The sequence below is a fragment of the Aureobasidium pullulans genome (genome assembly GCF_000721785.1).
Source record: "Aureobasidium pullulans EXF-150 unplaced genomic scaffold scaffold_30, whole genome shotgun sequence".
NCBI classification, from domain to species: domain Eukaryota; kingdom Fungi; phylum Ascomycota; class Dothideomycetes; order Dothideales; family Saccotheciaceae; genus Aureobasidium; species Aureobasidium pullulans.
The window spans coordinates 248,003-260,226 of record NW_021941050.1 but is presented as its reverse complement, the minus strand read 5'-3'; the positions used below and the strand labels follow the sequence as shown (position 1 = coordinate 260,226).

At 50.0% G+C, this 12,224-nt stretch overlaps 5 protein-coding genes across 5 annotated transcripts; 3 read left to right on the top strand and 2 right to left on the bottom strand.

Annotated features, from left to right (window-relative positions):
* Positions 1 to 3,000: 3,000 nt before the first annotated feature.
* On the top strand, positions 3,001 to 3,438 carry M438DRAFT_305781 (uncharacterized protein; the record flags this gene model as incomplete). The annotated part of the gene is made up of 1 exon (XM_029902238.1): positions 3,001 to 3,438. A coding segment is annotated over exon 1 (408 nt), but the record flags the coding sequence as incomplete, so codon positions are not given.
* A 486-nt stretch (positions 3,439 to 3,924) lies between these two features.
* M438DRAFT_409305 (uncharacterized protein) lies at positions 3,925 to 4,794 on the top strand. Its single transcript, XM_029910008.1, has 2 exons — positions 3,925 to 4,009; positions 4,069 to 4,794. The coding sequence occupies exons 1-2, from the start codon at positions 3,994 to 3,996 to the stop codon at positions 4,674 to 4,676; spliced, it is 624 nt and encodes a 207-aa protein (XP_029755981.1). The 5' UTR covers positions 3,925 to 3,993; the 3' UTR covers positions 4,677 to 4,794.
* A 365-nt stretch (positions 4,795 to 5,159) lies between these two features.
* On the top strand, positions 5,160 to 5,914 carry M438DRAFT_142101 (uncharacterized protein). The gene has a single exon (XM_029898903.1). It carries the CDS (start codon positions 5,377 to 5,379, stop codon positions 5,788 to 5,790), a length of 414 nt encoding a protein of 137 aa, XP_029755980.1. The 5' UTR covers positions 5,160 to 5,376; the 3' UTR covers positions 5,791 to 5,914.
* Positions 5,915 to 6,038: 124 nt separating this feature from the next.
* M438DRAFT_283047 (YjgH family protein) lies at positions 6,039 to 6,515 on the bottom strand (the record flags this gene model as incomplete). Its single annotated transcript, XM_029901350.1, has 1 exon — positions 6,039 to 6,515. One exon carries the CDS (start codon positions 6,513 to 6,515, stop codon positions 6,039 to 6,041), a length of 477 nt encoding a protein of 158 aa, XP_029755979.1.
* A 232-nt stretch (positions 6,516 to 6,747) lies between these two features.
* On the bottom strand, positions 6,748 to 8,151 carry M438DRAFT_142099 (uncharacterized protein). The gene is made up of 2 exons (XM_029898902.1): positions 8,030 to 8,151; positions 6,748 to 7,965 (listed from the first exon to the last, which is right to left on the bottom strand). The coding sequence occupies exon 2, from the start codon at positions 7,950 to 7,952 to the stop codon at positions 6,783 to 6,785; it is 1,170 nt and encodes a 389-aa protein (XP_029755978.1). The 5' UTR covers positions 7,953 to 7,965; positions 8,030 to 8,151; the 3' UTR covers positions 6,748 to 6,782.
* Between the last annotated feature and the right edge of the window lie 4,073 nt (positions 8,152 to 12,224).

Below are 12,224 nucleotides of genomic sequence, written 5' to 3'. Positions count from 1 at the left end.
CTCCTTAACTCAGCAACATGGAACCTGACCACTTCATTCTTGCTGACCGCAGTTTCTTCTGAGACCGCTTTTGAGACGTCTTCTTCGAAATTTGCAACCATTGAAAGCTGGAGCACAACTGAATCTCTACCAGATCCTTTACCATCTTCCGGGATAAGCAGTCTCGACCACGAATTTACTCCAATTAGTGATTCGCAATATACCTTCACTACTGAGCCGCCCACCGAATCAACTGTGAACAGTTCTGCGACTCTTACAGACTCGGCGCAAACATCACTCGACCCTGAAACAACTCCCTTTACGAGTCTTGCCCAGTACAATCAAGCTAATCTGAACGTCACATCTCAAAGTCATTACGAATCAACGCAAACTTCTCAGACAATTCTGGGTCCTGAGGGACAAGCGATCACCCCATCTTCATCATTGAGTGAACGAATTCTTGACAGCTCTTTATCTTCATCTGCCTCCAGCACTGTCGCAGAAACAGTCGTCTCGGTCCAAACAACGAATGTCGCAGATGATTTTGTGAGCTCCAGATCTCAAGAGTTGTTGGTCAGCATGTTCTCCATGGCTAGCAGCCACAGCACTAGCTCGCTGGTTACTACTGCTATCGACTCCCTATGGTTGAATGCGACCAGTTCAACTGGCTCTTCCTCTGTTGAGACGAACTCGTTCTCATCAGCAGTCCCCTCAAGCACATTCCCGGCGTCTGAGATGGTCTTTTCTACTCAGTCATCATCTTCTGGCTCACCGTCAAGTACAATTATCGGGCAGAATTTCTTAGGCGCATCCTCGGGTGGTTCGTCGACTGAAGGTTCAACGTTGACATACTACAAGCCTGCAAGTGTGTCTGCCTCACCAACAGTCGGCTATGATGCTATTGCGCTGGCAACGACTCCATCAATCATCACGTCAGATGTTTCAGCTGGCACTTCCGATGGTGGCAGCAGTTACACAGACTCGAAAACCCCTGAGACTCCAGCTTCATTCAATACTGACATCGAATCTTCGCAAACTGATCCATCAACCATCGCTAATGCTCCGGAAACAACTGTGACCGACTCCAAAGACACTGATATTTCATCTTCGGGCATCAGCAGCATCGACGACCGCCAAACGCCCTTTGCTCAATCAAGTTCAGCGGAGGAGCCATCAAGTTCATTCGTTCGGCTGCCTGAAGTTACGGATGGTTCATTCAGTTATTCGAGCAGTTCCGAAACAAGTCCCACATTCACCGGCACTACTGAGCCGTACGCAAGTGCAGCTCCTGAAACTTTTGACACTGATGAGCATGTTGTTGATGTATATGCCAAAGAGTCAAACTCCTCCTCATCGACAGTAGAACCATCAGGCCCAAGCTCAACTAGAGAGGAGACAGTTCAGACTGTTGCAGAATCTACTTTACAAAGTTCAAGCTCTTTCTACATCTCTAGCGAGGCAAAATCAGCCATCGTCGAAATGAACACCAGCTCCATGCCTTCTGCGGCCACTTCTTCTGCCACTTTCCCAGACGATTCAAATTATACAACGCCATCTTCGTCGGAGGTTCGAGTTGAGACAGCAACGATTCCTTCATCCAGTACGAGCCCGACGGACTTGGATCCAGCTCAAACATTCTCATCCTCTTCAACAGAGAGGACAAGCACTTTCCATGTCCCTAGCAATACAACTTACACTTCTCTTGAGATGGAAACAAACTCAGCCCGCGCTGCAACATCTTCTTCTGCGACGATTTCTAGCTCGAGCATTCCCGAACCATTGCCCACGGCTTCTTCTCCATCACCAAGCGATGATCTCGGCTGGATAGAGACATCAACCACTCCAGATCCGTACTCCTCGGACGTTGTTGCACAGGATTCATCATTCTCTGCGACTAGCTTCTCGGAAATGTTCAGCGTAGCCTCCTCCAGCACTTTGCAGAGCATTATTTCTGGTCCAATGAACACCGCCTCTGCATCAGCCTTGGAGTCGAGCAGTTTTGAGTATGCGCGGTCGACCTCGATCACACAGATCAACTCTGCCGATCCAACGACCGAAAGCACCACGATGCCAATGGCGGAATCTTCTGCCTCTGTGACCAGCTTTTTAATTCCCAGCAGTAGCACACAGTCCCCGTCTGCCATGAGTTCCAGCGACTCCAGTACGTCGATGTCCTCCTTGATGAAGACTGAGTCTGCCGAATCTACGACCAAAAGCTTGCTTATGCCAGCTGAGGAATCATCTAGCTCTGCATCTTTCACCTCCCTTGGTTTCTGCCAGACAGGTGCTGCTTCAACTCTCAGCTCATACCCATCAGCCTCGCAATTTTGTTCGTCATTCATGGCGCCTCCGGTAGTTACCGCAACTACCACAATCTATAGTACGCAAACCACAGGAACGACCTCTTTCACCACAACTACACAGACTGTGCAAACAGAGACATCGCAGAGAGTCGTTACTCAATACTACAACAACTCCACGGTCACCACGACAACTTGTATACCAGCCAGCAATAGCGGTAATAACTTCAGAAAACGAGATGTTCCTGCCACACTGGCTACACAAACCACATACCTCTGGAAAAGAGATGATGCTGGAGATGCGAGCACCGCCTCGGCAACATGTTCGGTCGCACCCTCTGTTCTAAGGAAATACTCGTGCGACGATGTTTCTTCTGCATGCTCATGCTATGGTATTTCCACGATCTCACAGACCCCTACGTCAACAGCGACTGTCACCAGTAGCATTCAACAAACAGATATCGTCGTACAAACAACTACGGAATCAATCACTGTGACCGTAATCTCAAGCTCAACCTCCTACATTCCACAAACAAGCACCGTGCTCTACTGTCCACGGCCCTCGTCCGACTGTAACAACAAAGGTTACTTGTTTGCTTACTATGGCAACGAGCCCTATGGCAATGACGTCGCGAATATGGATGCCACGTACACCAAGCAAATGACTCCAACATACAACTCTACCACAAATCAAGGCGTAGGCATTTACGGCAGCGAATGGTCCAGCGTCTCACTCTACGGAAGCTCGCAGATGTATTCAGACAACTACTTCTACCTCTCCCACAAAGGATATTTCTTCGCTCAAGTCACTGGCTACTACAACTTTACCATCAAAGATGCCGACGACATTGCATATGTCTGGATGGGCGACGCAGCATACTCGGGATGGACAGGAGGACCGAGCGGTGGCAATTATGTTGCCAAAGCTAGATGTTGCTGGCCGCCGGAGAATACAAACACGACAACCTATTGGATGGAGGCGGAAACATATGTGCCGTTTCGAATCGTATTGGGTCAGCAGGATGGATCCACTTCGGTTGGGTTGACGATCACGGCGCCGGATGGAACTGTCATCTTGCAAACTGGCAAAGAGAGTGATTATGTAGTACAGTATTCGTGTGATGGAACTGCGCCGCCATTCCCGGATTGGGGGTATGAAACTTGAGAGTCTTATCAAGACTGAGCGATTTGCAGCTTAGCTTTGTAGCAATTCTGATAGCTCGTATGTCATATCTTATAGCAACAGTAGCGAAGACTTCCAAATGTTTCCTAGCAGACGTGCCATCGTTTGAAAGTCGGCCGACCCATTTCTCATGCTTTCTAGCCGCCGTGACAATTATTCCGATGGCATTAACAAACTCAGGCTTGTCACCTCGTCTGGCACATAGCCAAGAAGTGGGTGTCCTAGGAGCTAGAAATCATTGTTGGTACTCTTGTAACTAGCCCAATTCATCCACCAAAGCTTTTGTTGTAATGTGTTCATTCCATTCTGAAAATGCGTGAAAGCATTCACGTATCCATGACTTGCAGTGATCGTCGCACGTGACAGGCAGGACCTGATCGTCGTCCGCGGAAGGATTCCCTCCACAAACTGACATATAAAGGTACGACCACAGCCCCCACATTCCGCGTCCACTCGTTGGCAGACCATTTCCAGACCGAGATCCAGGACCGAAGAGCGCTTCTTGCAAGACCCATTTGTTTACCTAATACAATGCACAAGAGAACCTGTTCGTCGCCTAGCCAGGCCTAGTCTAATCAAAAAACTGACGACTGCTATGACATTAAGATCTCTCCATCTCTATAGTCGTACTGGCATCGCTCCCATGCTTCGCGACAGGGACTCAACCACACGCACTACTCAATCAGAATAGTGGCACACACGTGGAATCCAGAATCTCGCGCTTCCCAATCGAAGACCTCAGCCCATCAGAATGGCGCGCCGAACACGAACGCACACGCGCCTCTTTAGGCGATGAAGCCTATCTTGCCCTGCGTAAATCCGAAATCGATCAAAAGATGAGATCGAGCAATGATGTACTTAACGATATGATAAAAGCTGGACGGTGGAATTTGCCTCCAATCGGAAACGATGTCAAGCCGGATCGTATCGGTTTTGGTGACGAACGAGTGTTCGATGTTGGGATCAAGCATGGTGTCCCTAAGTATATCACTGACGCTATGTATGCGACGTATGGGTTGAAAGCTGGTGCGAAAAGTATCGCAGAAGAGTGGTTAGAGTTTGAGGTTCCGGCTGAAAAGTTGAAAGAAGAGAGGAAGCGGAAGGAGACAGAGCGGCAGGAGGCATTAGAGATGGAGAATACCAAGATCTTGGATGGAAGCTATTCGGTCAGGGACATTGATATGGGATGTTTCCTGAAACTGAAAAGCTCTTGAAATTCCAGCAAAGCACCACGGATGACCTAGAGATGCACACCGGTTGATAGCAGCATCAGATCGATTCTCTTCACTTCCTTCGTATAGGCAGTGAATTTATTCCATGGATTATCCCACGAAACTCCAAGACTCTATGGAGCTCGAATACTTCATGTAAGATCCATAGGATGATGGAGTTGGAATGTAGGATATTCCAAATGGAGTTAGGATAGAGCATGGATCTCATCCGGTCTCTTCACTGCATGCGCTAAGTCTGTCAAACATGCTCTTACTGCGTACCACTCACTCAGTGAATGTGCAGCTACAAAAACAGTGATGAGCACGACCAGACCAGAGTTTTACAACGACTTCAAGACCAAATACTCCGCGATCAACGCCCTGAGCGATTGGTTAGTGATAAGGCCGCAAGCCTATACATTGTGATTCTTGTATTGTATCATGCGTCAATTATAGAAGAATTGAGTGCCTGCCCTCGCGAAAAGACTGGAAGTCGAAGATCAAGCTTGTGATCGAGGAAGGATTGAAGATCGACAGAAACGTTCTTTAGCGGCCGCTTCTTCCACTAAACTGACGTCGCAACCGGTTCCTTATTTCCGCGAATAGCCGTCGTGCCTATAAGATAACGTACGTTCCTCGAATAAGAGCGACGACTTCCAGGCGATATCATCCAAGCGTCAATCACCATCCTCCATCCTATCCCATGATGGCGATGGCAAACCCAGCGTCGTTCGATTCCATAGTCCAAGCTTCCGCGGAAGGAGTGATTCAACTCATCACCACCGCCTTCCTCGACAGCATTGTCTTCTTCACCACCTTGGGCCTCTGTATTCTGGCTCCCAAAATCTCACTTAAAATCATCCAAAGCACGGCACGTCGGAAGTTCAGCCCGGAACATCAAGAGGTGTTCCGTGTGGGTTCGGCAATCGTTCTGACACTGATGCATGCCTTCTTGAGTATGCTGTTTGCTCTCCACGACGACTCTGGTCTTTCGCCGAATGCGCCGTCTGTTTTTTGGGCGCTTATGTGGTCGAGTGGGATTTCGCTTGGGGTGGCTGGTGGGTTTACGGCTGCGGCGGTTTTGTTGGTTCTGGGATCGGATGTTTTCGGTCTTTGAGCGCTGCTAAGACCTGTCGTCTCGTATTCGGCGAGGCAAAAACGCTATTCGTCGTAGGGTGCGTGGACACAATGAGAGTGACCGTTCAAGGAAGTGGTGGATGCAGTTTATGACCAGGTGTCCGCTGTCATGGAATCACGAATGAGCCAATTGGTCACGATCTAACCAACTGTATTATTCGAATCAGAAGTCTGAGCTTGGTGATTGCTGCAACCAAAGAGGATTCTGCTCAAGGTCGACAAAGCCATCTACTTCTTCTCAGTTTCCTCGTCAGCATCAGCAACAGCATCGCATTCAATCTCCACCAACATCTCCGGATCACAAAACCCCCCAACCACCACCATAGTCGCCGCACACCCAAACTCACTCCCTTTCCCCTTCCCCACCATATTCTTGAAAACCTCCCCTACCGGCCCACAATCCTGCTGCCTCTGCACATACATCTTCGTCCTTACGATACTCTCCGCACCTCTGCCTCCCAGAGCTTTGATAGCCTTGACGATTTCATCAATGGTGACGCGGGTTTGGGCGGCCGCGTCTCCAGGATGGAGGACGCGGGGATTGGAGGGGGTGGAGGAGGGGTCTACGGCTGTGGTGCCGGAGATGTAGATGTTTTTGTCGTGGCGGATGGCGCGGTAGTAGCCGATTGCTTCTTCCCAGGGGGAGTTTGTTGCGTAGTATCGTTTGGTCGAGCATTGAGGTGTGGGGATTGATTCGGAAGACATGGTTTGTTGAGATTTTGGATGGGCGACGATGTTGGTTGTCAGTGAAGGCGAGATTGTGTAACGGCTCGTGACAAAGGTGTGAGAGTTGAGCTGTAGTGATGTTGTATCCTGAATTGTTTTCAGAATGTCAGAACATTCTGATGAGTCACGAAAAGATGAGGCTCAAAACATTATGACTCACTTGGACAGCGACGACTTCAGGAAGGATTGCGAATTGAAAGAGATCATAAATTCATTATATATACCATATCGCTTCCTGGATTATGATTAAGTAGGCGTCAGTCCTCCAGCCTTACTGGTCAATACCAATGGATCACACTCAGTGACGTTGTTACCAGTAACGATCCATTGCACATCACCACTCAACAGAGTCTCCAAGCCCTTCTCATAATCACTCACAAGGAAGACCTTCGACCCTTGCCATCTTGGAGCTGTGCACCATGCCAATAAGTAGTTATGGCCATCAGTATCGGCTGCCACATATGCGGTAACTCCATCAGGGGTGGAGACAGGTACGAGCGTGACAAGCTGAGCACCCAATGGTGTGTCCAGGACTTGAGCGGCGCGAAGTCTAGACACGCCATAAGTAGACATGGTGTTCGGATAGTAATGGAACATGCGCTCAGACTCATCCTTGAAGGCGACAGAGTCTTCACTGTAAAACTTTGTCCCAGGGGATGCACCTCCAGTATTGCCAACCATATAGAAGTTGCCATCTTCTGCGGCAGCGAGACTTGACGCTTGACGAGTATCGAGATTGCTCATAGTGGTCCAACCAGTGAATGGCTCTCCGGAACCACCAGTCGGTGCTGCGCCGGCGACGCCGACCGTAGCTGATTTCATGATGTCCTCAAAGGCAGGGAACACATATTTGTTCTCACCAATGAACACGGCAGTAGCTGTGGGTACGGCAGCACCAAGAGTGTATGTCCCACCTGCAAGATTGCCACCAGGAACATAATCGAAAGACGGAGCTTCCAGATTGGGCGGCAAAGTTGGTGCAGCATTTGCGGCATCCAAATTTGGCGCTGCCGTCGATTTTCCCATGCTCGGTGCGGCATTTGCAGCGCCAATGGTAGGAACGGCATTCCCTACTGGAACAACAGGGGCTGCCTGGGTCTTGCCAACAGCAGGAGCAGCGTTAGACGCGGCGATAACGGGGATACCACCAGAAATAGCAGGAGCCGCTTGAGATTTCGCAATGGTGGGTATACCATTGGCAGCTGCAATGGTTGGGAGGGCATTACCTCCGGCAATCACTGGGGCTGCTTGACTCATTGCGACCGCAGGCATGGAGTTGATTGCGGGGATGTTGGGAATTGCGCTTCCCTCTGGGATTGCAGGTATCTGTCTCGCCTGCAACGTGTTGTTGTGGTGGAATGTTACGAGATCGGGATGTACCATCAACTGTCTCTTGGCTTGCAAGTCACGCTTCATGAAGGCGGAGGCGCTACATTGATGGTCAGCCTTAGGTCGCCTGTGAAGAATCTTTTATGCTGATTGGAGTCACTCACTCTGGCACGAGCTTGAAGTCATCGAGTCTGACATCAAAGTCATCTGAGGTGCATTCGATTTCAACTCCAACCTTGACCCTGTATGAAGCAATGTTGTCCTTGGCTGGAATGGTAATAGGAGTCTGCAATCCAAAACTTGTTTAGTGTCGTTTCCTCCTCGCAAGTTGGGTAACTTACAATACTGTTGCCACCGTTCGCGTTGCCGATGACCAGATTGCCTTTGTTTGCACCAGTTATTGGCAAAATTGGCTTGTCGAATGGGAAATCGCGAGTGAGCCACTGTGAGTTGCTGTCTGCACCCTGCAAAAACCACTTATTGACTTTGCAACTAGTACGGTCATTGCTTCTCTGGATACGACCAGAGAACTCAGCGTTGTACTGGGAATAGGTGCAGAGATCCACCGTTTGGGACACGGTGAATTTCCAGGGACCTTGAGGTTGTGGGCAAGCAGAGTCACAGCCGCCATCGCACTCGCCACTGGCCAGGCAAGTACCGAATGCACAGGTCTTGATGAAACAGCCGCCAGTGTCGAATGTCTCTCTGTGGATGGACCTGGAATATCGTCAGCCTGATGTTGAGTGGGGAAGGGTACACAAGACTTACAGCTCGCCGTTCGTGCCTTCAGCTTTCACGCCATTCTCAGCGTTCTCGTGACCGACAAGTGGCGTCCAGTATGATGCTCCGTTGCTGAAATCAGCGTTTACGAATGCGTTGTCAACAAGTTTGCATCCGGCTTTTGTCTCGCCGCCCGCGGCCGGCTGCTCTTGCTGTCTGACAGTTGTGACACCATTGTCATTGATGCAGCCTTCGATGAATTTGGGCCCCTCCCATTTGCCCAGCTCGAACTATTGCTCTTGGTTAGTTACCGTGTGCGGCAGAATCTGACTCTTAATCACTTACTGCACCCACGAAAGGCACTTCAAGCTCCAGAGAGTTGACCACGTTACTGTAGAAATAGATCCCAGGGCATTCGTCACCTCCAAGTTGTACACCTTGTTCATTGTCGTATGAGGCGGAATACTCTGCAACTGCTTGGATAGCTGGCGTGTTTACCAGAGCAAGTTTCTCCTCCCAGATACCGTCGAGAACGCTTACACCCAGATTGATGCCGATTGGGATACCGAGTGAGGCAGTGGCCGTAATTTCTCCGGAAGCTTGGAAGATAGGTGTCACAATTGGAGAAAAGCCGTAGCTCTTTGCAGATCCGGGGAGCAGAAAGTCGACAAACATGCCCATCTCTGGCCAGTCTAGATTGACACCAGCAAGAATTTGACCAACGGCTTCCACCTCGATTTTAGCCACAAGGTCGACCGTCAAATAAGGGCCGATGGTGATGACACCCGGGATTGAGAAGCCAGGCAGACCAATATCAGGAGTCAATGGAATCTCCAGGATGGGCCGTTCGAATTTGTAGAAACCATCGACGCCAATTTGTACATTTGCGTTCAAGTCACCACGAAGACGGAGACTGAGTCTAGTGGGACCGATGATGGTGAAAGTAGCTGATCCTGTGGTGTATATTGAACCATGAATACCACAGTCAACACACCATACGGTAACTCCGGGCTCTGGCAGTTGTTCCACGCCATTGATCTTGAAAGTGAGGATTTGGTCAGCGCCAGTCATCTTTGCAAGTGTATCAAAGCTGAAAGGATCAATGCTTTCTCCACCATCTTCTGGTGACCACTCCCAAAGTTGCAAGCCGCCGTCACCCCACGGACAATCATCGAGCATGCTCTGAGGAGGTGCGAGGGCGACAGGGATAGTGAAAGAAGCACTTGGGTTCCAGGTCGGCAGCAAGGACTCTGCAAGATTGCGCACGGCGGTAACGATTGCTTTCACTACCGCGATGACCACCTCCACGATGAATTTCACCACTTTGATGAGACCAGTGAAGAAGCCGCCCAAGTCTCGTCTTTCAAGGTGGCCTCTGCGAGTGAGAACTCTAGTGGTACCAGCTTGAGGTATGTCGCTGGACGTGATGCCAGTATTGGGGGCCCAATCGCGGAGGCGAGCGTTGAGGTTTCCCACATCCTTTAAGTAAGTGAAGAAGTCATCAACGTTTTTGTCAAAGCTGTTGTCGCAGTCCACTTTCGAAAAGTATTTTGAGAAACCAGACGGAACTGGACTCGGAACAACGCCGCATTTGCCAGTTCCAGTGGGTGGGATGAGTGCTGAGAATGATTCGCGCGATGTTGAATTTGAGGAAGAAGACACCAATGATGTAGACAGGCTAGCTCGGCCTGAAGTAGATGTCACACTGGCACTGGTACTTGCCGAAGATAGGGAGGCAGTCGACTGTACGAGAGCCTGTAGCGCCGCCAATCTGTTGGTAGTAGAGGATCTCAAACTTGGGCTTCCGGATACCGTGGAATTTCTGAGATTTCCGGTACTCAATTTCGACGACCCAGAGCTCGTGGCAGGTCTTGATAGGCTTTTAGAGCTTGAGCTGCTGGATTTGGACGAGATGAGTGAACTTCGGGAGCCAGAACTTGAAGATTGTCGTGCACTGGAGGCGCTAGATCGAGATGAAGCCCGCGAACTAAGGCTGCTTTGTCTAGATGAGCTACGCGAGCTCAAGACACTTGACCGAGACGAGCTGCGCGAACTCGCAGCCGCTGCCTGAGATGAGCTGACAAAGCTCGAAGTGCCAGATTTGGAAGATGCGCGGGAGCTTGTCATACTCGATTTAGATGAAGCGCGTGAGATTGAGCTGCTGGCTTTTGTCGAGCTCCGTGCTGAAGATGATGAGCTCCCCGCTGAAGAAGATGTGACTCGAGCAGAGCGTGAGGAGCTTCCTGAGGTCCGTGTGCTGGATATACGAGAAGAAAGCGAAGATGACCAACTCGATGCCAAGGATGTTGATTTACTGGATGCCGAAGACGATGACCGACTGTACGCCGAGGAAGATCTGAGCCGGGTCAATATCAGTCATAGAAATGGATTTGGGATTCCTTCATTCAAATTTCACTCACGTTCTGCTGGTGGATGACGAGCTCTTCGTGCTGGAGGACAATGCGGCTATCTGGACTCCCGGCGCAACTTGTTGTTCCGTCTTTGGACTTCCAGCAGCCTCCCATTGTCCCCAGACGACATTGAACTCTCTGATGGCTTGATCGACTGGAATCTGGCTGCCTTTTGCGAAGGCTGCGAGACTGTTCTGGTCGTAAGAGACAAAGGAAGTGTTGAAGAAGCCGAACTGGCCAGGGTATGTCGTGTGACATGACTTGTCTGAGCTCACGAAGACGATGGTATCTCCGGTCCAGTTGGTCTTAGCCGCAGTAAGACTCTGAATTGAATCAAGCTTGATGGACATTTGATTCGGTTGGCAAGTAACATTTGTGACGAAAGCGGAATGGTCTAGAATGACGGCATCCCAGTGAAACGTAGCATCCAAGGTAGCTACCATATCCGCGTCTTGCAACTCTGATTAATCCGGATCGTTAGCATCTTGTTCAGTTCAAAGCTTGAGAGGCCTCACATACGTATGCCACCATCTTTAGTGTAGAACAGCGAATGCTCTTGCCTAGAATGCAGATGAGATATATCCCTCTTGTTGAGGTCCGGGTGTATTGCAGGAAAGAGGTGATTATGACTATGATAACCTGCAGGCTCTTCACGTTTCCGCATAGGCTGAGCCATGATAGGTGCGCGTTGTGGTTTGAGGGGTTCGACATCGCGTTGGTCGAAAGAGTAGACAAACGAGTCGGCTGCAGTTCCTGTGACTAGCCAAACAAGGAGGAAAGAAAGAGTACCCCTCATGGTCATGGTGGCAGCGGATCTTCAGCCACAAGACCTGGTGGTAAGCAAAGATGATGAGAAGAACAAGAGACCTCTTTTGGGCGGGCAGTGATGCTGTTACTATATCTCCATTGATGCCTTTGCTTTGATCGGAGCGAAATCCAGAAGACAGCCGACCACGGTCTGCGTCCCGGTGCACGCGAACATCTGGACATGGGGAATAGCAGACGTTGGGCTGAACAGTTTAGATCGCACCTGAGGAACGGCAGCGTTGCAAGAAGTTCGCCGTTTTGCCTATAGATGGCCAGAAGATTTCGTGCTCGTTTCAGAGGCTGCCAAGCATTTGAGCATCTAAAGCGCTTAGTGCGGGCGACTGTTGTCTTTCATGCGACAAAGACGTGTACGCCATGTGTGGTATAGAAGGCCAGTCGTTCAGGGTATCTGAAGAGCATT